This window comes from Manduca sexta, chromosome 9, assembly GCF_014839805.1.
Source record: "Manduca sexta isolate Smith_Timp_Sample1 chromosome 9, JHU_Msex_v1.0, whole genome shotgun sequence".
Lineage (NCBI taxonomy): Eukaryota > Metazoa > Arthropoda > Insecta > Lepidoptera > Sphingidae > Manduca > Manduca sexta.
In genome coordinates this window covers 2,469,262-2,496,709 of record NC_051123.1, presented here as the reverse complement: position 1 = coordinate 2,496,709, position 27,448 = coordinate 2,469,262, and the positions used below count along the sequence as shown (strand labels likewise).

Here is a 27,448-nt window from a genome sequence, read left to right as displayed (position 1 = left end):
AAGAACTAATCATTCGATCGCGCTGTCTTCGTTTTCGGTAGCGCTTCCCTTACACCTGGTATTTTTGCCTACACTTACCTACATGTTTAGACAAAAATGTCGAATTGACAACGTAGCTATCTTACCAGCTTACAAAACAAGTGGTGCGCCTCGGCAATCTTTCTTTGTTAATAATAATGTTATCTTTATGGTGATTAGGTCTAAATACAACCAGCAATACAATAAAATATTGTAATATTATTTCTCAGTAGCGAGTAGCACGTTGTATTTAGTTGTATTACGCATGTAGGTAAATGAAATTGTTTTGAGGTGAATGACCTAATGAACTTGCGTGGCTAAATCGTAATGCTTGTACATCATGTTCTAAAATTGTTAAAGTAAAAAATAATTCCTGCGGCTAAACCATTGATTGTAATTTGATAATTTTTGGTATACGTACTACTAACGTGATACTCGACATGTGGTTTCATTTAATGTCGCTATGTCGTCACCACTCTGTATATTATCAAAGGTATACTAATGATATAGCCGTCGTGTATTTTAGCACTTTCCTTGAAATAATAATAATAATAATATCAGCCCTGTATTATATACTTGCCCACTGCTGAGCGCGGGCCTCTTCTGCTACTGAGAGGGATTAGGCATTAGTGCACCACGATGGCCTAGTGCGGATTGGTAGACTTCACACACCTTCGAAATTCCTATAGAGAACTTCTCAGATGTGCAGGTTTCCTCACGATGTTTTCCTTCACCGTTAAAGCGAACGATAAATTCACAAAGTGAAATATTGACCTAAAATGATCCATGTTGTATTGTGTCGTGAAGTGCACGTTCAAGGCAGTGCCATGAATACTACTCTCATTCAACTCAACCGCCAACATAAAACCCATATACGTATTCCTTTTCCTAATACTTTGTTTTATGAAATGACAGGCACTACATAGTATAAAGAAAACAGCGAATGTATTTAAAATATATTTATTACGTCATTTTACAAACTATTTAATGTATACTGTAGGTCCTCACATATCTTTTAAAGCACAAAAACGATCTACATTAGCACCTAAAAAGCGTATAAGGCCGTGTGCATCATCATGACACTAACTTATGTGATGTATAGGTACAGTCAGAAGCAAAAGTAGCTGAACACATCAAAATCGCCTGTAAACTTTTATATCCGTTAAAACAATTGTTGTTTCTTACCTAAAATAAACACCAAATAATTTATTTTATTTTAGATACTGAAAAAATATTTCCATTGAAGTTATTGTATAGAAGTGTATGGAAATTCTGAATTTGTTTAGCTAGCTTTATGTCTGACAGTACATAAAAAGTATTATTGAAGAAATCATTCTCCACCTTGCAAAACAATGTGGCGCAATTTATAGACCGAACCGGTACAAGCAGCCGCATCAGAAAGGTTTTATTAGATGTGCCATTGAACAAAATGTCGTAGCAATGAAAAAAAATCGTGCAATTTTTCGTGTCTTGGGTTATATTTTGATAAAAAGTGTGCAGTACAGATTCCCTTAAAATAAAAAAAATCAGCACTTCTATAGGAGTTAATCTCTCCAGCCCGTCTCACCCATGTCCCGAACCAAAACTTATTTGTAAACGCCGAACCATAAAAAATAAAGCAAATATCATTTACAAAAAATCGGCGTAAATGAAAAACACTTATCTATCATTGGTAAAACTTAGTCCCTAAATCTACTTACGTTAAGTAGGCTTTATCATTCAGACATTCTCGGCAATTATTCAAAAGCGTTTCATATTAAATAACAATGACTTTATATGGCTTACACTAGGAACAATGTCGTTAGTCAATAAAACATTAAAAAATAAACATTACCGTCGTTCTAAATTCTAACACCAAAATATTCATAATTAGAACATTTCAGCAAATTATTGGCTGAACGATAAACTCTTGTTCAATCAAATTGTAAGTATTGGTTGAACCATAGACAACAAAGTACTGACTACTGTATACTGAGCATATTTCTTATAAAATAATATTTCTATATAAAGAGAAATTTATAGCGTTTCTAAACATGTTAGAAGCACAACTGCTTACCTGTAAAGTGTTGTCAAAGCCCCCTTTAAAAACACGAAGGAGAAACTTATACTTAATGTGCTGTCAATGGCAAAAACAATAAACAAGTTACTAGCCATTTTTGATGCTTGAATTATATTAATTTAATTTAATGGAAGCAGTATGGCTACACAAATTACATTTATGCTATGTCATTGAAATGTATTTATTAGTATTGTAACTGGTGCTTTTTATTCTTATATAATGTTAATTTTGTAAGTTAGTCTACAGTTTGTCAATTTTGCACCTTCCATTCCACCATAGATTATAAATAAATGTTCATTTTAATGCTACCTTATGCCCAAATGGAATTGTTATATGAGCAAAAACTACATCAACTTTTTAATAGTAAATGAGAATAATAATTTTATAAAATAAATTAAAAAGAATTTTTATTTAAGTACAAAATAAGTACTGGCTGTAAGTAATATGTATATTTTTTATAGTTTTTTAGTTAAAAGAAGAAAATCATTCTGCCTAGTCTTATATTTATTAGTATAATAGATATATGGTTATTTTTTCAAAATTATATAGACATTCACATTCAGTTTCAAAGAAAAATGAAAGTATGTTTATAAATCCATACAAAATGTCTTTTAAATCAGTAACACACTAACATGTAAAACTATACAGACAATGTAACTTTATTCAAATATTAAATATATGTATGTATTATTATTGTTAATTAAAAGTCAAATGTAATACCTTAATCTCTTTCCTGAGGACTTTTGTTAGTAACACATTTGATACATAATATTTTTTCTTAAAAAGTGGGCAAGGTTTAATCTAGCTTCTGTATATAAATGAATCACCTCATACAATCAGCCAAATAATTGATAATTTGTAGAACTATAAAATTCAATTGTTTAAGTTTTTTCACCACCCAAATCACTTATCGGGTTATGAAACAATTGAGACAGTTACAATCTCTATACTTCATATTGGAGATCGAAAATGCCATGTCATTCTTACAATTTGTTATTTTGTCCATAGACATGGCTATAAAGAGCTTTGAGTGAGTATCAAAAACAAATTTAATATTTAAACACTGATATAGGTTTTATTACAATTTGGAACACAAATTAACATGGCCTTAAAGTTTTTTTCATTAAGGCGAGTGTACTATATATCTAGGATGAGATACAAAGGAATACACAAGCATATATTGTAGACTGAGTTTATATCTGAACCCCTGGCTTTTTTATATCCTGACTTAAGAAGCTTTATTTATGCTCACGACGATGTCGCTCTGTATGTTTGCCTTTATTGAGATCTTCCCCAGGTTAAGATGCATCTAGTACACCCACAAAACCCATTTCTGCTCAATTGTGTGGTAGGAAGCGAGCCTGTCACCGCGTCAGGCATTTTAATCCCAGTAAAGTCACATTTTTGGCCAATTGAAAACATTTTGTCTGATTTGGGAATCAAACATCACAGTTTACACTGTACAATAATAGGTCAAGTCATGAGCACAAAAAAAGTGGCGGGGATCAGTACGCGTGAGTACAAATTGGATGAAAGTGTCTCGTAATAGGGCATGTGTAAGCCAATAGACAACAAGCATAGATTGAGTAACCAATCACGTTGCACATCGACGCGTTGGAGGACAAACGGACCAATCACGAGTGTGCTCACGATTCGTGCCTCTATCTGTACACTATTATTAGATTACTGAGGCTTTAGCACTTAAAACACTTGGTTACACAAATTATTTCTTCAAGTCATAATGCACTAATCACTTTGTCTTGTGAACACATGTCCCCTGGCGCCAGTGTCAGTACCCTGGCACCTGTCAGTAGCACTACCACTTCACTCCGTAGGCTAGCTGGCAGAGTTGTTGTACTGCGGTCTGCCGGCCAGCTCCAGTAGGTATCTATCGGGATGCTCTATCCAGTCGGCAGCTGATAGTTTCACCTGGAATGAAAGGGTAAAAATTTAATCAATTATCAATTCTTCAATTATTAATTATTATCAATTCTTTCTAAAATATGCGGAAGAGATAGGGTTTGGAGTGGGTTGGGCGGAGAAGGACGAAGTTTGAGTCGTATTCGGACTATTAAATGCAATATCCATAGATCAGTACCTGTCGCTGCCTTTCCGCTTCTCTCACTTGCCATTTCTTGATTTCTAGTTGAGTTTCACGCGACGCCTGGTCTCCGCAGCCCCACACCTGCAAAATTTATAGTTTTAGCAGACATAATTTGTAATACATGTAGATGTAAAATCAACAGATGAACTCTCATTATGGCATACTGTCATGATGTCGATATACCAACCATATCTCTTCGTTAATATGCAGCTGTTTTAAGATACACAGCAATTTTTGTGGAACACTGTACTTGGTTATATCATTAGTTATATTTAAAACAAGCCCTACATTAACCAGACTCTTAATGGAATGTATCCACGAGGGTAGTCACCTCAATAGCTTGCAGCGGGTACGGCACGCCCTTGAACGAGAGCGAGTCGAAGTCCTCGCCGATGGACAGCAGCGGCTTGCGAGGGTCGGAGCCGGCGCGGAGACCCTTCGGGTAGCCGCGGATCGACGTGTTCAGGTACAACATCTTGGCGGCGTGCTCCACCACGTGGAACCTGTCGGAGGGAGGGAAGGTATCGATGGAGTTTATGTTGAACCAGAGGAGACAATAGAGGATATGAGGAGGGAAAATGGACGAGCAGAAAGGAGTGAAGAACCAAGTAGAGAAGCCGAGAATAGCATAGAAAAAGGGTAAGAAGAGAGCGGAAAAAACAAAATGACAAGGACGGATAAAAGAGGAAAGTAGAGAAGAGAGGAGACGAAAGAAGAGGATAAGGCTGTTCTCGCATTATCCTCTAATCGCTCATTTATCGTATTCGGTACAATTTTGCATAGCGTTCTCACGTCGGTAGCAGCTGTATGAGAGCGCTGTCCGGCCCGCCCCAGTACTGATGCGTCTCGCGCCACTCCTGCGGGCTGCACACCACCACCACCAGCTCCTCCGCCTGCAGCATCACCAGCGTGGGACCCCTGCGGAATGTAGTATATTTGATTATGTTTTTTTACTTTCTTGGTATAATTTTTACTCATAATATACCTATATGTATAAAGTATCTATAACAATAATTTTTGACATTATTATTTTCAGCTGTAGAAGAAAATTATCTTTGAATTTTTCGTTTAGTGCTTTTAATTGGTATCAAGCCTTGAGGTTCACATATTTTTTTTACAATAATAGTTCGAACTGTAGGTATTGTATTTCCCTCGGTCGAGTGTTGGTGTGGCGGCTGACCTGTAGGCGAGCGTGTGGTGCAGGAACCTGTTGGCGCCGAGCCCGTGGTCGCGCGAGTCGTACAGCGGCGCCCAGTGCACCGGCACCGCGCACACCAGCCGCGCCAGCCACGCCGCCGACGCCAGCCCGCCGCCTGCACCCACACCACATTAGTACTGTCCCCGGCGTGACGCGGCACGGGTGTCGCGCTAGTTACCGTGCGGGTTCTGCGGCGGCGGCTGCACGGGGCGGCTGTAGAGCGGCGGCGCGGTGCCGGCCAGCAGCCAGGCGGCCGACAGCGGCAGCAGCGCCGAGCCGCGCCGCGCGCCGCGCTCCAGCACGGGCGTGGCCAGCTCCAGCCCCGCGCCCGCGCCGTCCGACTCCACGCACGCCGACATGTCGCGGTGCCGCGTCGCGAGCAGGTGCACGCAGTACCTGCGGCACGACGTCGAATGTAATTAGGTGCTCCCAACCATGTCGTTAGAACCGGTTATCACGGCACATTATTACAACATAGATATACTAACACTAACGCTTTAATATAAATACTTGATATCTTATAAAAAAAAATCATAAAAAGCACTGATAGCAAAACCTACAAGAAATAAATTTATCTACATCCCTCCAAATTACTATAAAAAAATTCGAAACCAAAATTCATCTTCAACATTACAACCCATCCTAACCTAACCAACACTTGTAAAGCAAACTGACCTGTGTACGGGAAACACAAGCCTATGACAATGCTCCTCGAGCCAGCGCACCACGAACCCGACGCTGTGCGAATCCTTCTTGTTGAAGCACCCGTTCACAACCGCTGACAACGTCTTGTTTATCTGTCGCACCAACAAAATTTACATTAACATCAACTTTATTATTAATACCATTTCCATTATCAGCGTAATGTCCATAAGACCTCCTTTCCATCTATTTCAGATGAGACTAAATATATAATTTGATTGTAATAGGCATTAACAAAAAAAAAAATTAAATCTAGAAATAAGGAATATATTTTATGTCTGTGGTTTAACTATTGTTATTGTATTCACCATGAGACACGTCTGCGGCCCTTCAGGGTAGTGGTCCATGGAGAGCTTGTAGCTAGTGTAAAGCAGGCTGCGCAGTCCGTCCGGCGTCACGTTGTTTTCATCCGTTTCCATGCTGAACATCCTGCAGAACACACACGCACATTTTGATATGAGCATGGCAAAGTGACTCCATAGCGTTTGTTGGTAAACGGAGTTGCATTCCGATAGTGTTGATTGGTGAAGTTTAACCCTCGTAAGTCAACACAATTATGCCGGCCTGTTCGAAACGTACGTAAAAATCACCACGTTATTACTTAAAGGGTAAGCAAGGGCTCTTTTTCATAGTGTTCACGTGATGCAAAAATTTTATACCAACCATCTCATGTCGAATTTTTGGATTCAAAACACACGAAATGTTATCCGCTCTAGGAACCGTACTTATAATTTCAAAGGTCATAACTCATAGCCAGGAGGATGCTATAAAACTAGTAAAGCAACTGGTGTGAGCAATTAGTTTGGATAGCATGTTTGAATGTTTGAGATTGAAAGTCATTTTAGCTAATTCCCGAAACATAGGACTTGAACTGTGGGTGACTATGACGGGTCAAAAACTGTTTTAGATGTATGTAAACTTCTAGATTCTTCTTAATTAGGGTCAGAACTTGATGCTATGTATTTAAGCTGCATGTCCTCACCTGACGTAAGTATCGATGATGGCGGCGTCGTCGAGCATGCTGAGTATCTTCTCGCACTGTGTGCGGAACGTGGACAGCGGGATGTGCTTATTCTTGCACTTGCCCACGCGGTGGATGTACTTGTAGAACTGACGCGCCAGCTCCGGGTACATTGGGAACAGGTATTTCTGGGGAATCGGGAATTTTCTTGTGGAAATGTTTTGGAGTGTTCTCTGGTGACTGGGATAGATAGAGCTACGAGTCGTGAGCCTATTCTCGCATGGATTTGACGTCCAACAAGCCGATGTGATGCGCAATTAGTTCCTCAGTCTATGCTCGTTGTTTATGGCTTACATTTAGCATTCGGCTTCTATACAATTTCGTCAAATTTATACATAGGCAGGCCGGCCTCCCGTCTTCCCCCCAACTGCTTACCAGTGCTCATGATTTTTGTCGTTTACGGTAATGGCGTATTTGAGGTTTTTTTTTAATAGAAGTTGATTAGAAGATTTGTTTGTGAACATTTATGGTTTTTAAATATTTTTGCTGTTTTTGGTGAAGTGTATCGTAGTTAGTAACCGTTCTTGGAGTTTAAGTTAGATTTTTTTTAACAATGATTATATCAAGGTTTCTCTGACGCTGGTTTTTATTGACTGATATATTGCCGTTCTCCGACTTTCTTATATGATATTAGATAAAGTCCGAAAAGTAGTTTTATATTATCGACGTATATTGTAGGCAAGTATTTTTTTTTAGATTAAAAAATGTATTGTCGTACAAGGTCGGTAGATATTGTAACGTTAACTTTTCGGACGACCAACACCAGTCCGCCCCGTGACCATTAAGGCTGCAGTCTTCCAAACATCGAGAGAAAGTTATAATATAAAAAAAACGCGATAAAATCCATTTATTTCGATGTCTAACATTCGCGCAAACATAAGAAATCATTTACAATACGCAGATTTTACTCAAGAATCATCTATAGAGATTTTTTATTAGATTCGTACATACAAGCAATAATCCCAGTGGAGATAAAATCATCATATGGATTTAGATGATCCAAAAGATTTCAGTCACAGCGGAGAGCAGGAATCGTGGCAAGATTGGAAGCGATAACTCGTTGGTTGTCTGCCAACGCAAATATTATACAACGTAGTGTACAGAATTGGAAATTAATGTACAGTCGGCCGCAAATTTAGTTGAACAACTCCAAAATTTTAAATGGAAGAATAAAGAATAAAAAAGTTATACGCAATCAAAAGTTTAAAACTTTTGAACGGCTATAATTTGTTTATTCTTTGAATAACGAGACGAGACGCTTGATGGTAAGCGATAGACCGCCCATATACAATAGAAATACCATTCAACACCTTGAATTACAAAGTATTGTTTAGTATTCCACTGCGCTCGCCATCCTGAGACATGAGATGTTAAGTCTTATTATGTCCAGTACATTGGTTACACACAGTTACACTGGCTACAGATTAGATAAAGGAGAAATAATTGAGAGTAGATTGAGAGAGAATTAGTAGTTTTAAATTACTCTTGTGTCTGACTGTACTATTTATTTAAATCTAGTTTCGCGCTTCACATGAGATTTATATATCGGCGAATTTAACAGTCAGTCATCCTGTCCAATCCTCTGATATGTGCGATTCCAATCCTACGTAATGATTTCTTAAGAAAAGTAAAGGACCGTAACCGCTGTGACGATTTCTATGGTATAATGGATTTTGTTTTGCACTTTTGCCTCGTACAAAGACGAGCAAAATAAACATCTATAATATAATAAAGATTTCTAAACGATTGAAACGTCTAATTATTTATTTACAATATATTTGTTTCGTGAGCAAACCTGCATACCTAAGAAGTTCTCTATAGAAATTTTCAGGGTGTGTGAAGTCTACCAATCCGCACTAGGCTAGCGTGGTGGACTAAGGCCTAATCCGTCTCAGTAGTAGAGGAGGCCCGTGCCCGGCAGTGGGACAGTATATAATAAAGGGCTGATATTATTATTATTATATATTTGTTTTACTTACGGTAAAAGACTTTTCCGTGACTCCATTGACGCCATCTTCTTTCTGTGACCGCTGTGCTAACAACTGGAAGAACAGAAAATACAATTTATTAGTTTAAAAACAGCTTGTAGACACAACGCACTCCTTTAATGTCGCGGAAGAGATTTGGTATGAAGTCAGGGGGGCCTTATTCCGTCTACGAGGGCATATTCGTCTTTTTTGCAATCACGGGCGTTCTTATCGAAGGACATCTTTGATAGCCGTGTAGATAAATAAGGGATTTTGAACTCTCTTATCTATACGGATATAGAAGTTGTCCTTCGAATAGAAAGCCCGTAATTGCAAAAAGGCGGATTCGCCCCTATTGACGGTATAGGGCTCCTTGATTTTGTCTTTACTAACGTTTTCTGGCTAGGAGGTAGCAGTAAGTACTTATATTAGTTAATATTCATTACATATATTTTTTCTGAAAATATTGGGTAAAATAATATATCGGAGTATCTGTACACTTAGAAGGCCAAGCCGACATAATTCTGGCAACCGGCGTGAGACCGATTTGCTAGTGGTAGCGACCATCGTCCACAAGGTGTTAAAACCCGTCATAGTGGCCCACGTAAGTGTGTCGTACTCCGGGATTAGCTTGTGTATATCCGATTCCAACACGCTGACATAATTGTGTCGACTACCGACGGGTAATCATCTGTCGTCAATCGAAATTCTATTGGACCCCACTCATCATCAGTTCCAGTGGGCTTACTAAACCGTGCCTGCATAAAAATAAAGTACTTTACCCTGCTAAGATAAAATATTCCATAAATAACCTAAACAAACAACATAATTACTGTAGAATCTATTTTTATAACAATGACGAGGTACTAGGAGACCATAGATAGTAGGTTGTGGTTGTGCGCGTGCTGTCTGTTAAACACGTGACGTCATGAGAATCACCAGGAAAACAGTGACATGAATGAAGGTCGAATTTTACTGAACTACAATGTTAGGAAAACCTTGCTTAGTAATGTTCACATCGTAACACCGACATATACGATGTTCAGTATAGCCGGGCGAATAAGAATCAAGTTGCCATATTTTATTAGCGTGGGACAACGGTTTTTATTATATATTTTAGTTTCTATAATAACAAAGATATATATTTATAAATGCCGAACAAAATGACATTATATACTCTAGATATTACGCAAAAATTAACTGCGAAAAAGGACTACGTAATAATTAAACATATACTATTTTAACAACGCTCTTTTTCCATATTCCTTACTTCAAATAATTTTAGATCTAAAACAAACAATGATTACGTTAATAATTGATTAAAATACATCAATCATTGATACGTCAGACCGCTGATAAGATGTAGACAACATAATCACTGAACTTGCAAGTTTAATCTCAAATCCTTATTAAGCCTAAACCGCTTATTGTTAAGTATTTAATATGGGTATTAATAATAAGGAGTTTTGATTTAATATTACTGGCTAAGGTAAGGGCAGTCATATTGGGTTGGTCAACTCAATATCAGCCCGGAGATTGGAATTTGTGCCCGCTAAGGCGAGAGGCTCGTTCCTTAATACATGTCGCCCTGTCTTATGTCGATAACCAATATGCCATATATATAATTTTTTTGAGTTACAGACGCCGCAGTCAATACCGGGTGAACCTGCTCACAGGATACTGGAATCCTTCAGTTTAGCGACGGCAGGGCTCTGGAGGAAAGTTGGGAGGAGATGGTTGGGAAGGAAGTGTGGAGGGATAAGGAACCATCTTAGGATGGGCGAAGAGGAGAGGGTGCAGGGAATGTACGCGGCCCCTTATAGGCCTCAATATGCCGTATATTGGTTACCGATCGTTTGAGCGCGACTCGACCGTTTTTATTCATTTATCTTGGCACGGTGGTGATTGCACTCGACCTGATGGGTACAATACACATAGTTTATATATATTGTCACCCAAGAAAAAACGTGGTGTTTTAGCACACACCGGTGTTATGCCGGTCTGCTTTAATAAGCCATGATTGACTTTTGAGCGCTCTGAGTGAGTACATACTTTTTAACACATTTACAGTCGTTCTCAATAAACGATCCGAATCTCAATCTTCAATCCGATTCTGAGAATAAACCATTCAAAATAACTCATTTGTAAGCTTGTTAAAAAAACGTTTTAATTGGTCATAGGTCATTTTGAGATGGATCGAGAAAAGGGATAGGGATCGACTATCGAAAATGGTTGATAATCGTTATCTTGTCGGGTCCAAATCCAAATCCATAAGAAAGTAAACAATTTACATAAAAAACTTTGGTATATTGTAACAACGAACTCCTTATTCGTTATAAACTTTTCCTAAGCGATCCAAAACCTAGCAACTGAGTTTATAAATTCGCACAAAAAATCCCAACCTCGGAATTGAAGCTACGACCTTCCAGCTCGCAATCCTATCAATAACCAAGGCGAACAGTTCTGATTTATTAAACAACGAACACGATAGAAGCCAATTATAGTGATACAGGAAACTATGCTGAAATAACATTAACCGTCTATACACAGAAGGTCCATTGTTACCTGAGGTACTTACCTTAGCAGTAATGAATAAACCGTGAAGAAGGAAACTACTAGGTAATAAATAATTATTGTATTTAAACCTTACGCCATTGAACCGAGGCGAAATTTTTGGTTATCAGATATAGTTACCAAGAGGTTACTAATGAGAGGGTAGACGGGTGTAAAAGGGAAGGGAAGAAATTAAGAAAGATATTTGCAAACTCCTCAAAGGGTTAGAGATATTATTTTGAACATATATTAATCAAATTCTACTCAGGCTTGAACAGATTAGCGTCTCACAGTGGGTTAGGTTATGTTGGGTTGGAAACAGACTACAGTACTACTAGAACGAAATTTCGACTTTTCCCCTTGCTACGTTTCAGTCAGTTGAGAAAGGATAGATCACGAATTCGATTTCCGCGACGCAATAAATTTTGTGTAATTTTTTCAATTAAACAACTTCACGAGATCGTAGCTTGTCTGGCAACAAACTACGACGACTAGGCTGCCGACGTGTCTGAGGAATGACACCATCTCACCTCACTATGATTGAGTTTTTTCAAAAAGCTCTACATAGTACTCTACCGTTGCCATGGTTTTACACATTCAGTAATTAAATGAATATTCCTTCAGACAGTAACTTTTAAGATAAATGAGATGGGACACAGTTCAGCATATTTGCAGCAGCACAACTGCGTTTTTAGAGACGCACCTTACAAGTAGGCGCTGCAGATTTTCTCTTCTCTAAGTTGGTGGCCTGTATGCCGACAATTGTTAAGTGTAAGTTCTTTAACGCCGGCACGAGACGCTCGCGGCGCTTCCGAAGCGTCACTTGCGACATCGCAGTCGCACACAACTAGCATGAATAAACAAATCACTGTTATCAACAGATTTAATGATAACATCAGACGGATATTATCGATTATAATTAATGGATAATCACGTGTGTTTATTTGTTAGTGATGGGATACTTATTAATACAAAAATAATGTTTGAATATGGTTGCGTTTTCGTGTACTAATAGTCCGAATAAAAGTCTTGGAGCAGACGCATGTGTGCGTACAGCTTTAAGAGAAAATTTGTGCACTGCATAAGAAATACACCACAGTCTAATGTGGAATAACGAAACAAGCGTTTCTCAACAGCTGCCAGAATTACGCCGGCTTGTCTTTAGGACGTATGACGAAGAATGAAAAATTGAAAGTCATTTCCCGAAATGTGAGTCTCACTGCCAGCAGCTTATACATATAATAACACAGTAGAACTCGGTGTGTCTGTATACTGAAAGAAAAATAATTAAAAGAAAAGGAGGTGACTAAAAAGAGTAATATAAAACAAATTGCGATTTTTAGTCTGTTTTTCTGTTTGTTGGGGCACATCTCTAAAACAACTGGACGCATTTGCATATAGTTTCCAGAGGTGGACGGAGTATAATGGATGCCAAAGAGATTCGTTTTTATTTTATATTCAGAAAACCTTATAGTAATTTTAAGATATTTGAAATTTACTTTAAACCAGACTCAAATAGAGCAAGTCCACACAAACGCAGTTGGGAGCTCTGCTAATCACCCAATAAATTAATTATGCGTCATGAGTTCCAGTCTATTATCGTGATGCGTGTTTTTCACACATGATCATATAAGGTTCGTCGCCTCAAAGAATGTAGTCGCCTGAAAGTAATCAGTCACTTGAGAGGATTCTCCGTAACGATCGTTATCTGGACTATTGATAAGTTTGCTACGATACGCCGGATTTCATTTTAAATAAAGACAAGTGTCACTTTGAATAATAACACATCTTTGACTGTGTTGTAGTATATAAATAAATATAACATAATATTATAAGTCAATTAACTTATGCAGATGTTATCGAACATTGATTTATTATTTATTAATAAAGTGTTTAAAGCGAATCACAGCCTTTGTGAAGTGTTTGCGCATAATTAAACAACCATTTGCTTTGGATACTAATTTATTACTGACTGATGTTAGCTGCGTATCGGCATGACAGTGACAGCTAGTTTTTTAATAGTTTGCACTAAGGCTGTGAGTGTCATACATATCACTTTGCTACTGCTAGGTGTCATATCAATAGATGCGACTCAGTTTCGCTTTTAAGTGTTAGCTGAGTCGCTGTCAAATTAAGGTCGGCATCTTAAGATAGTCGCTATTTTATAACCTCCGCTCATATCACATTTTAAGTCACAATATGTGACGGATTTTAGCAGCTGAGTAATGTTTATGTAACAGCGCCGACTCAGGTGAAAACAAGCTCTTAAGTGACAGCTTAGGCTGGTTGAAGGTGAGATTGACTGGTTAAATGGCCCAAGGTGTCTCATATGTAAGTGGGTGGTAATGGCGACGAGTAAAATTTTCCAAAAGGAACCCAACACAACATAATATAGGTACTAATATACTTAAATGCGGTTGACAAAGCGTTCTAATGATAATTAGATTTTATCAAATTGCGAAAGAGAAGGCGACGGGAATCGTTATATGGACTCTTTGCTACTGGTAGGTGGTATAAATCACATTGTAAACATAAAAAAAAAATCGACTAATGCGAGCGAATAACTTCGACATAATGTCCACCACTAACTGCTATCAGTGATTCGGGTGCTCGATAATTACCACATGATTAATCTCGTAATCGTGTCGTTAACGTCATACCGAGCGGTGTACCACGCAGATGTCCACGCATCGGCCTTCATGCTTTATGGTGTGCGGGGTTGCCGTGTGACAGAAAAAAAGCATTCCATTTTCAAATATTTTTCGAATTTCAAATAGTCACGTGATTTTTTTATACCGTTATTTTTGTTATAATTATTAAGTGGATAAAAAAACTATCGACTTTCAGTCACCTGTTTCGTGTAAATAAAAAAAAAACATTATTTGTTACGTTCGGTATGTAATTTAGGATGAAAGTGGATTACGTGTGTAGGTACTTCTGGTAAGTAGGTACTAGCTAATTTAGAATACGACTTAGTTTAAAATGTGGTATAAGACGACCGCCACTTTGGTCTAGTCTAGATTAGTGGCGCGGCTTTAAGTTTTAGCTAATTTCGTCATTAATATCATTATTCAGGAGTGTACTACAAGCTAACTATCTCATAATGGATGCCTATGCAAGTGTGTTGCATTCCGGGATCAACATGTGCATATCCGGTTTCAAATAGACCGGGATAAGAATGTCGAGTGGAGAGGTATAATCAACTCTCATCAGTCGACATTATCCGGACCCCATTCAGATGATCATTATGGGTCACTTTGCCTTGTATAAAAAAAGGTGTTAATATTTTTTATTATTTATACATACATAACTGATGTGAAATTACGAAATTACTAGACACAATTTTTAATATGTTGGCATCCCCGGCGCGTGTAAATTACTCTTGACATTGCTGACATCACTTCCACGCTGTAAATAGACCGCGGAGCCGTAATGTTCTCAATAGACTCTCATAATGTACTCAATTGCACATTGTTATGGAGGGGAAACTATTATTTTAAATATCAACGCCTTATGTACATATGTTATACGCATTTGGCTCATTGCAATGTTTTTTATTTTAAGGTTCTGTTCTTCAAAGGGAAACCTTACAGGATAACTTTGTTGTCTGTCTGTCACGAACTATTTCCTCAGGAACGCGTAGAGGTAACAAGTTAAAATTGATATCAAATATTCGGATCTACGGTTTATTTCAGCTGTTATAAATCAAACTTGTAACTCGCGTAAAAGATATGAGGTTTATTAGCATAGTTTTGTATTTCACAAGGGAATTAAAACTTATAGGATACTTCCCGTTGGCCTGGAATCAAAACGTGTAAAGGAAAAAATGTCTTAGTCCACAAAAGTAAACAAAAAAGGTCCGCAATTTCAATGAACAAAAAAAGTACACAAGGGTCCCTAATTTTAATAGAAGCGATGGAATGCCCAACCTTTCATAAAACGTATTTTTGAGAAAGGAATGTATACTCAGAAATTTCACATGACTAAACTCAACATCAAAGATGCCATATCGCTTACGGCTTCAATAAACGGAAATCTACGTAATTATGTTTGTGAATACGAAATGTTTGTAATAACGTCGGATAGTTTATTTTTTAAAGTCGTGCCAAAACGTTTACATCGCACTGAACGATTTAAGAGGTAGGTAACGACCGCCGTCGGACGAACTGTCCGCCAGCTATTTTCATACGAAGTTGTGTTATTTATATTTGGGTATATTACAAGGGTTTTAAATGCATTAAATATTTTTTTAAATAAATAAACCCTTGTTCATCCTTCCCCAGTTTACCCCGAAGCAGGGTTTTCGCAAAACTTTCTCAAGCATATTGTAGAAAGGATCTGGTATTTATCTATAATATAAAAATGAATCGCTAAATGTGTTGGTAAGCGCATAACTCAAGAACGCCTGGACCAATTTGGCCAATTCTTTTTTTTTAATATTCGTCGAAGCTCAAGGATGGTTTTTACGGCGAGAAAATATCAAATAATGGCCGGAAAAACCCTAAAAACAGTCCTTTTTCTTTATCCCATACAAACGTTTTCTAACTAATACGTAGAGTAAATTTGAGCTTTATTGCTATTATATAAAAGTTCACTGTTGTCTAAGCAATGTAGATGTATTCCTAACATCAAAGCAGTGTGCGTTGGAGCAAAGAATATAATAATGTAATGTCGCGTTCTGAAACTCAACAAAAGTGATATCGCGCACCCGACTAAATTGAACAGTCACAAAATTTAATATATCATTAGTTATTTGGTTGGCTTCGCGATATTATTTCTTTTGTTTTACTTTAAAATGCATGTTTTCCCGTCATTACATCAGACAAACACAACTGTTACCAAAAGTCGTAATCTTCAATTCAATTTGTCAAATTAACAAGTCCCAGGGGCAATCATTAAGTGTTTGTGGTATTAATCTGGAAAACCCATGTTTCTCCCATGGTCAATTGTATGTTGCCTGTTCCCGTGTTGGAAAACCATCAGATTTATTTGTCTATGCGCCAGGGAATCAAACAAAAATATTGTATATCATAAAGCACTACAATGAAAATAAAACTGATTTTTGTTAATAATTATGATGATTACCAATAAAGCGATTACTTACTTTTAAATGCTTATATCTGTTTTATGTAATAATTATTTTTTTATTCACAACGCCCTATCACCAGGGTGAAGGTTCTGTTCAGGAGAATTTTTGCCCCGACAATAAAATAGATAGGAACCAGAGGCCAATAAACTAGAATAGGAACAAAAAACTGTCATATTACAAATCTTTTTGACAGGACGAAGTCTGTCGGGTCCGCTAGTATTATTATATTTATTTTTATGAATTATTATATTTTTTTAAAGTGGTTTTCACCAAATTGAGAAAAACCATCCTTATCATGCATTACAAAAGATAATTTTGCCAATCTGCTTGTTCTCTCTAATATATAAAACGGCAGAATGGATTTTGATGGACTTACATTGTCAAAAAGAACTCTTTTCAAGAAGACATGACAGAATTATGCCGGCCTGTTGGAACCGGATATACCCTGGCTGATCCCGGAACGCGACACACTTACGTAGGCCACCATGGCCACCATTGTGTGCGGTGGTCGTTATCCGGGCGAATATATAATATATCTTACAACCAGCAATAAAATATCTTGTACCACTTAAACAAAACCTCTGTTATATATGTGGTGAAATTGGCAGGTCTGGAAAACGATTTTTTTAAATGCAGATACTCTGTTTACATATTACATTTTCTTCCATAGATAAGGTATAGGTTTTAAAGATAAGTGTTCAACGTCATATCACGTGTCTTACACCGTAATTAATCTTAATGAAGCCGACACGTCTGACAAAATTACAATGTTATAAAATTTTATACCCACGTCACATTGTGTTTAATGAGTTCATATTTTTTTTCACCACAATAGCAACTTTCTGTATTATGAACATAGAGTCGATATGGCTTTGGCGAAAGGCGTAAATATTCTGACGAACACGCTAAGTGTGGACACGAGATATTGTCTACAAATAAAAGGAAATAGAAGTGTCTTTGTTTACACGTCGTTTTAAATATTTACACGTCGCGTCGGTAAAAACAGACGTGTACAACAAGTTATTTATACAAGTTATTCTATATTCTTTACTCATATTAAAGTCAGTAGCTTTTGCTCGCAGCTTCGCTCACGTGGTAGTTTTCCCGGGATATAATTAGCTAATGTCCTTTCCAGGATCTCGAATTGAATTAATTTATACCAAATTTGATCGAAATCCGTTGGGTATTTTTTGAGTTTATCGCGTTCGGACAGGCAAACATGCAGCAGAGGACTTCGTTTTAAAATACTCTTATATTTTTTAGAACTTTTTAAGAGGAAAAATTCAACCAATATTGTTGTATAATTTTCCCCGTTTACGTAGCGAACAAAATGGAAGCTATCAAAAGGAATAAATTTTCCCTGTTTTTGCAAAATTTTTCATTATGCTTTGCCAAAATTTGACATAGCATGGTATTATATAGCCTATAGCCTTCCTCGATAAATGGGATATCCAACACTTAAAGATTTTTCCAAATCGAACCAGTACTTCCTGAGATTAGAATGTTAAAACAAACAAACTCTTCAACTTTATTATATTATTATAATATTATAATAAAGTTGAAGAGTTTGTTTGTTTACTTCTATACTCTTTATTATTAAAGAGTCTAGAAGTAAAGCAGAGAAATTATAATTGTTCCTCCACCAAATCTCCATAAAAAACGTGTGGATATTATAGAATATAAATCCACCTGATCTAAATGGGTAGAGGGTGCATTTGCCCCCATTTCACTGTAGATAAAAGTACACTTGAACTTTTATTTTAAATGTATAGATAGGCTTTAATCACCCATGAAGCAATTCATTATAAACGCTGTCATAATTTTGTCCTCTGGCGAAGAAATAATAATTTCTTGTTAGTCAATAGTCTCTTAAGGAAATCTGCATACCTGAGAAATTCTCTATAGAAATTTTTGAGGGTGTGTGAAGTCTACCAATCGGCACTAGATCGGCGTGGTGCACTAAGGCCTAATCGTTCTCAGTAGTAGAGGAGGCCCGTGCCCAGCAGTGGGACAGCATATAATACAGGGCTGATATTATTATATTATTATAGTCAATACTCTTATCTGAACTTCACTCCGCTTACCATCAGATGCAGTGGGAATACTTTTTTCCTTGGCGATATAAATATATGTGAATAGGCACCATTATTTAATTGAAATGTCTAACGACAAAGGCCCAGATCGGAGCCAATGTCTCCTGAATATCATAACTGTGTTACTGTTTCAAGTTCTTTCAACTTGTACTTGATTTTGGTATATTTACTTAAAAAGTTAACATCACCTGTTGCATATTTATGTTCAGTTATAATCTATGTGTGAACTATCTTGTTATTTCAAATGTGCAATCATTTCAAGCGGTTCGAATTTGGTGAGTGTGTGATACGAATTTGTACATATTTAGTAAATCAATAATATTTTTCTTTATATATAGTATTTAACCGGTTTAATAGTTAAAAATCTTTGTATCATGCACTGTCAATAATATTTACAGGAATATCATTGTTTATTAGAACGCAATGGATGTGTAAATTAAATACTTTGATTAATTTTGAAAAAAATATGTCTTTGATCTCTTTGACCTAGTGACCCTAGGATGTGACTGGTTGACATTACCATTTTCACAAGTTATAGAACCATTATAAATGAATGAGGTTCCATATCTGGCAAAACAATTTATTGAATAAAAAGTTTTAGAATATTTTACTAACTAATGCAACCAGAATAAATAATATTCTATTACATTTGAATAGAAGTGCATTTAATTGACAACTATAATCTAGAGCCTGACTGAAGTTTTTTTTAACGTGGCTTGGCAGTGGCTTAACTACACCTAATGTTAAGCACAGAGAAGCCTCAAGAAAGATACAAGCATCTCTGGAAGGTTGACACAGTTATGCAAGCCTGCATACTTGCTTCTTGACACTCCGTTTGAAGGACCCCAAGTTATAGGAAAGAGGGAACATGTATGCTGGCAAACCATTCCACAGCCTGATGGTGTGGCACAGATATGACTTTCGGAATCTTTTGTGTGAAGTTAACAATGTGCTCCAACCCTGAGATAGTTGTTATCAGTCAAGCAACTGTAAGCTGTATTTATACTTTATCACTTACTCAAGGTGAAATTATTCTTTAAATAACATTCAGCACTGTTAAATAATTACTTTAGTGATTTATTAACCAATGTCATTGCCTTTTATTATAATACCTTGTAATATAATTCAAATTATATATTGAAAACAGGCATTATGTCTATTCTTTTTGCTAGGATAATACCCATATATTTTATACAAATTTTTATTGCTGAATGTAGGTGCAACAAAATGTTTTAATACATTCTACCGGGATAGGAACCAGTGTGCAATACAATTTTACTACACTGTGTACTCAAAAAAGTAGTAACTTTTACATAGTTTTGTTTATATAGTATGTAATTCACATTATATTTCTTATAATTTTATAATATGTTTTTTCAGAATGGAAGTCATGAATTTATTATATATATATATATATATATACTAGCTTTTGCCCGCGGCTCCGCCCGCGTTATAAAGTTTTTCGGGCTAAAGTTTTCCGTTATAAAAGTCACGCTATATATTTTCCCGGGAGCCTAGGTTCTTCCCAGGGTCTAAAACTGTCTCCATACCAAATTTTATCCTAATACGTTGGGTAGTTTTTGAGTTTAACATGTTCGGGCAGACCGATGCAGCGGGGGACTTTGTTTTATGATATATTTTTGTAGAACTTTTTAAGAGGAACTATTCCGTCATACATTATTGTTGCATAACTTTAACCGTTTACGCAGCGCATGCAACAGAAGCTCTCAAAACTAATAAATTGTCCCCGTTTTTGCATCATGTTTCATTACTGCTCCGCTCCTATTGGTCATAGCGTGACGATATATAACCTATAGCACTCCAGGAACAAAGGGCTATCCAACACAAAAATATTTTTTTAATTCGAACCGGTAGTTCCTGAGATTAGCGATTACTGCTCCGCTCCTGTTGGGCATAGCGTGATGATATATATAGCCTATAGCATTCCAGGAACAAAGGGCTATCCAACACAAAAGAATTATTCAGTTCAAACTCCTAGTTTCTGAGATTAGCCATTACTGCTCTGCTCCTATTGGTCATAGCGTGATGATATATAGCCTATAGCACTTCACGAACAAAGGGCTATCCAATACAAAATGATTTTTTTAGTTCGAACCGGTAGTTCCGGAGATTAGCCATTACTGCTCTGCTCCTATTGGGTATAGCGTGATGATATACAGGGTCATTTCGACATTGCGTTACTAAATGAAACCACAGGTTCGTGGTGACCTCTGCTAACACCGTGCAAAAGATTATTCATAAGTAACGAATATTTACGTCAATAATCCCGATTTTAGATTTATGATTTTTTGATCACGCTGTCTCTTAGCGCGCTTAACTGAAGTGAATGAACTACGTCACAGCTGATGATATTATTACCGAACCTATAGGGTTCAGAAGGTCAGCTCACAAATGAACTCCCAATACGTTCACTGAGTTGGTTGCAGCAGTTCATTGAGTCAATAATTAATTACTACAAAAAATATTACGTCAATTATAAACGTTATTTTCATTAATAAAATAGTTTTCTTACCAAAAAAGTTACCTACATAATTACTAAAGTTACAAAATTTAAATCTATTGGTATCGTATTTTTTCTAGATTCTACATGATATTCCGACATTTATTTTAATTCCAACATTAATATTTCGGTTTGTCATAATATCTAAAAGAAGACTACGTAGACATTACCGAACGTCATATTATGCTTTCTGTACCATTTCTTTGCTAGATAGGTTCACTATGGCAATGCGTCCGAGTCTTTGACCGAGTCCGAAGAGCGCGCGATTATTTAATACAATAGTCGTACTCTTTCTCGCCTAAACTCGCAGTGTTGTCAGTATAAACTTTTTTACCAAAAGCTTGCTAAAACGACACAGTATTTCAAAAATTCTGATATTAGATTTTTTTTTTATTACATGATGTTCTAACAGATTTAACACACAATTGTATTACAAAATAAAATAAGTAATGATTTATGATGAAATGATTAATGAAAAGTCTACCTAATTAAAATAATACACAGCAATATTTTAGTATTTTTGAAAGATTATTTTAAGTAATAAAGTATAATAGAGATTTTGGATTCAGTCATTCATTTTCAATAGGCATACAGGGTATAAAATAAACAAGATATTGCACAATAAGGTAATAATAAAAAAAAGTTTGGTAACACTGCGAGGGCACGTGTTAGTAGTAAAACTCTGGCTCGTCAAATATCGTGTACCTCCAGACTAGTGTTGCCAGGGTCAATTTGTTTAAAATCAAGAAGGTAAAACAAATCGAGATTTAGTGTTATGGATCGGGACATAAAAAAGCAAGTATTTTTTTAAAATTTAAGTTTTATGTATTTCGTTTTACAAAAAATATTACTGCAAGTCATGCTAAAGTTGCGTTTTAATTTGGATTGCTGTTTTAACATCAAAGCACAGATCGCCGGGTAGTCTCATCTCTAAGCAAGAGAATAAAACAAAACTGTACGTTCAGCGCTAGTGAGATGATACGTGCTATTTTGATTGCATTGTCACACTCAACACAGTGATGAATGCGTAGTTTATTTTTTCATAATACTTAGTGGTTTTAATAATTTTATTGGTGCAAAACGGGTCATGTTCCCAGAACTCTGAAAATCGGGACGTCCCGCGCAAATCGGGACATCAGGCAACACTACTCCAGACCCTTGCCGCTAGTTTGTAGAATTCGCTGAACTCGTGTGTCGCGTGTTGGTCGGTCAGGCACAAAGAAATTTAAAGTGGTCCCCTAAATGCGACCTTAAAACGTATAAAATAGAGTCTATTTTTAGAAATATTTTTTGTCATTTTGAATATTTTACGATCGCGAAGTTGCATCGTTGACGCGTACGCAAAACTGAACGTATCACAATCTATTGATTATGTTTCTGTCATTACGATTTTAATGTGGATTTATGAATTTGCGATAGGTACTGAATGGAAAAATCCAATATCATTTTGTCCGACCCGGGATTCGATCCCGTGACCTTAGCAAAGCATCCGTACAACAACTGCGGCACCGAGGCAGTTACAAATTAACTGTATTAAAAATACTTTGAAGTATGAAACAACTTTTAAAGGGATAAGCAATCTACAAATCTTCATTAGGTATTGGTAAACGCATTTACTATTTTGAAAACATGTTAAGATACCTATTGGGACGCCGCGCCGCGCCGTGACGCATCCCGTCGCTCGACATTTTTACCTCAAACTAACACATTACCTAATTATTATCAAGATTGTAACTTCGTTATTAATTGTTCGTGTGAATTGCCAGACTTGCAGAATGATATTTTATTGTTATGAGTGTTATAAATCTAACCCTTAAACATATTTATTATACGTACTTATCTACTAAAATGGATGAACTACCGACATTAGAATGTGTGTGTTTTGATTTAAAAGATTGAAACCACTTTAAAATTACAAAAATCATGTGTTATGTGTACCTAACTTATGCAGTTGTGGTTGTTTGATTAATGTCGTTTGCTTATGATGATAGTTTGAGCATAGAAAATATTGTTCTAATGAAATGTGATGATTAGTGCGTGATGTTTATGTTGGCGTTGGATGTCCACCTGCAAGGTGGACAGACGACTTGATAAACGTCGCGGGAACACATTGGATGCAGGCAGCTTTCGACAGGTCCGTCTGGAAATCTTTAGGGGAGGCCTATGTTCAACAGTGGACTTTATGTGGCTGATGATGATAATGATGTTTAGGTATGTGTCTTTTTGTAACGTCGGCGTAGCGTCGTCGCTGTTGGTCTAATTGTTGATTGAGTGATGTGGCTCGACACAAAACCCTAGGTAGTTAAAGCGACGACATCAGCTGTTCGGTTGCGGCGCGGCGCGCGCGGTGCGACGAACTACCCTTGCGCTCCGAGTGTGCATCACTCGTTCGTGTGCGTGAGCATAATATTATCAATGACTGTGTGCGATGTTGCCGCTCCGACGAATTCTAGTATAGTAGTAGTGGCAAAAGGTGTGTAAAAATAAAATGACTATTTGAATATTTATTTTGTTTGAAAATTTTACTTTTTTGTTTTTGACCTTAGGTTAGAGTAACTTATAGTAAACTGCTTTTTTCAAGATGACTTTCTCGCAGTTAAATTTAAGTCTAGGGTTACAAAATGACCCTGTATAGCCTATAGCACTCCACGAACAAAAGGCTATCCAACGCAAAAATATTTTTTCAGTTTGAACCGGTAGTTCCTGAGATTAGCCATTACTGCTCCGCTCCTATTGGGTATAGCGTGATGATATATAGCCTATAGCACTCCACGAATAAAGGGCTATCCAACGCTAAAATATTTTTTCAGTTCTGACCGGTAGTTCCTGAGATTAGGCATTACTGCTCCGCTCCTATTGGGTATAGCGTGATGATATATAGCCTATAGCACTCCACGAACGTAGGGCTATCCAACGCAAAAAGAATTTTTCAGTTTGGACCGGTAGTTCCTGAGATTAGCGCGTTCAAACAAACAAACAAACAAACAAACAAACAAACAAACAAACAAACAAACAAACAAACAAACAAACTCTTCAGCTTTATATAATAGTATAGATATATATTAAACTAGCTTTTGCCCGCGGCTCCGCCCGCGTTATAAAGTTTTTCAGGCTAAAGTTTTCCGTTATAAAAGTAGTAGTTTCCCGGGAGCCTATGTTCTTCCCAAGGTCTCAAACTGTCTCCATACCAAATTTTATCTTAATATGTCGGGTAGTTTTTGAGTTTAACACGTTCATGCAGACAGATGCAGCGGGGGACTTTGTTTTATAATATATTTTTTAGAACTTTTTAAGTGGAACAATCCCGTCATACATCATTGTGGCATAACTTTAATCGTTTACGCAGCGCAGGCAACGGAAGCTCTCAAAACTAATAATTTTCTCCGTTTTCAATTTTTCAAGTTTCAAAATTTCAATGTTTCATTACTGCTCCGCTCCTATTGGTCATAACGTGATGATATATAGCCTATAGCACTCCACGAACAAAGGGCTATCCAACACAAATAGATTTTTTCAGTTCAAACCGGTAGTTCCTGAGATTAGCCATTACTGCTCCGCTCCTATTGGTCCTAGCGTGATGATATATAGCCTATAGCGGTCCACAAACAAAGGACTATTCAACACAAAAATATTTTTTTAGTTCGAATCGGTAGTTCCTGAGATTAGCCATTACTGCTCCGCTCCTATTGGGTATAGCGTGATGATATATAGCCTATAGCACTCCACAAACAAAGGGCTATCCAACGCAAAAAGAATTTTTCAGCTTGGACTGGTAGTTTCTGAGATTAGCCATTACTGCTCCGCTCCTATTGGGTATAGCGTGATGATATATAGTCTATAGCACTCCACGAACAAAGGGCTATCCAAAGCAAAAATATTTTTTCGGATCGGACCAGTAGTTCCTGAGATTAGCGCATTCAAAGAAACAAACAAACAAACTCTTCAGCTTTATATAATAGTATAGATTTGTAAAATTTAAATAATGACAAATTTATTTATGTTCAAAGTATTCCTTAGTGCTATAAAAACAATTTGATAAAAGCCACTTATTAATTTTGTTTTTAAATGATGTCAAGGAATCAGTATTTTTTATGTCAGATGGTAATTTATTATAAATTTTGATTGCCATACAATACATGTTGTTGAACATTACAGATTTGCATTGGGGATAGTATATAAGGTTTTTATGTCTGGTCTCTCCTTCTAACACTTGCCCATGACTCTTAAAGTAGCTTTTATGCTATCAACATTTTATGTGGTATAAATTATACAAGTGTGTATTCAGTAAATTTTCTGCACCTATTGAAATTGGTTACAATAAAAAAGAAATTGTTCCTAATCAGTTTAAAATTCCTTTCAACCGTTATATTAATTATTTTTGTTTCTAAACAGCTGGCTGTGAGTTTGATTCTTGTGTTAAGATAATTTTTATACATTTTTTTATTATAGCATCCATAAGAACACCTTGCTGTTAAAAGTCATTTGAAGTTTGATAAGTCCAGTTAATGACCACATGTCATTGTTTTATTTCATTTCATGCATTTATTTCTATATAATTGAATTTATCAAAACATCCTTATCATGTGATATCAATAATCTGCCATTTCCTAACATAGTGTGCGGTTTGTGTTATCTCTCTATGATAACTTACAATAAAAAATACTTTCTTTGTTCTATATAGTGTATATTTTTAATTATATTATTCATTCACTTTGAAGAATTCATTTTATTAAATTATGATAGCTAAAAAGTTTTGAATATATTAGGTAAAAAAAAAATAGTATTTGTTGTTTATTATATACTAATTTAATCACCCCTTTTATGTTTTCACATTATTTTGTTTCATTTATTTTACCTAATTGTTGTACATTACATTGATAATTTAAATGAATGTTTATCCTTGCCCAATTACTTCCTCATTTCATTTTTAATTACCGAAAATGCATTCCAAATTCAAATAAAATATTTATAATACTTTAAACGCTTGACACCTAGCGCCGCGGCTACTGGACCATCACGGACCTTGTCAAACACACGCTCCATTAATCCCGATTAACACAGGGCACCTTCGCGAAAATGTCCCAAATTAATTTTCGTGTGCAAATAACACGAATTCAAACGTTGAATCATCAGTTGCGTGTGCCGTCTATGTAGTTCAATCTGAATCACAATCAGATGTGAATCAAAACAAACGTATAAACGTCATCGCACAGAACTTGGCAGTTATGCTAATTAACCTTACCTTGCCGAGTTTTTCCACGGGCACCATTGATAACGGCGCTTTCTCCTGTTTCTCTGCTGACCCCGACAGGCCCTGGAGATCTCCTCCAGACCCGGAACGCGACCCGGCGCCTCTCTGAGAGCCCCTAGGCGTGCTGCCTCCACTCGCATTCCCTTCTCCTCCAGACTTGACCTCATGACTATGGTGGCTTCCCATGGTGTAATATCACAAAAATGTCACCAAAGCCTTAATTACGTAATGATAATAACTTGGAGTATGGAAAAGTTTTACTCGCAAAAACAAATCTGCAATGAAGACTGGCTGGGAATGTCACGTGTGACAGGCAGGTGACGTAAGCTGTCACTTGTCAGTTGTGCTGCGTTCGGAAATACGCTACATGAATAGTGCGCTACGTGATGATATACAAAACAATAAAAAGTTCTTATTTATTTCTGCCACGACAATGTTTTGTAAGTTTGCTGAAATAAACTAAATAACTCGTATAGTTATTTAATTTTGCCACACTAGAAACCATATGGTAAATTAGAATACCATTAGTAATATAATATTCTAAAAGTGAATACCATTAGGATTTTCAATTTAAGGCGATACCTCAAGGTCCATTTTCATACATTTTGTTTCACCTTTAATCTGGGTAACTAAACAAGTATTGGCAAGTAAAGAATTTAAATTCACGTCTAGTTGTTAGTGATTAGTTCTCGCAGTTGAAAGAAAAACGTAAAAATAATTAATAATCATGGATATTTCTGCCTTTAAAATTTCGTCATATTAAATTTTAAAGGCCGAAATATCCATGATTATTAATTATTTTTACGTTTTTCTTCAACTGCGAGAACTAATCACTAACTAGACGTGAATTTAAATTCTTTACTTGCCAATAC

The 27,448-nt window shown here is 36.6% G+C and overlaps 1 protein-coding gene across 2 annotated transcripts; it reads right to left on the bottom strand.

Annotated features, from left to right (window-relative positions):
• Positions 1-962: 962 nt before the first annotated feature.
• LOC115448913 lies at positions 963-26,901 on the bottom strand. 2 transcript variants are annotated; one of them, XM_030176536.2, is made up of 11 exons: positions 26,568-26,901; positions 9,082-9,144; positions 7,064-7,230; positions 6,390-6,510; positions 6,055-6,176; positions 5,558-5,775; positions 5,362-5,494; positions 4,974-5,099; positions 4,513-4,684; positions 4,176-4,262; positions 963-4,006 (listed from the first exon to the last, which is right to left on the bottom strand). In XM_030176536.2, exons 1-11 carry the CDS (start codon positions 26,760-26,762, stop codon positions 3,914-3,916), a joined length of 1,497 nt encoding a protein of 498 aa, XP_030032396.1. In that variant the 5' UTR covers positions 26,763-26,901; the 3' UTR covers positions 963-3,913. The 2 variants fall into 2 exon arrangements, with proteins under 2 accessions (XP_030032396.1, XP_030032397.1); XM_030176537.2 differs by lacking the exon at positions 26,568-26,901 and adding an exon at positions 12,326-12,477.
• Between the last annotated feature and the right edge of the window lie 547 nt (positions 26,902-27,448).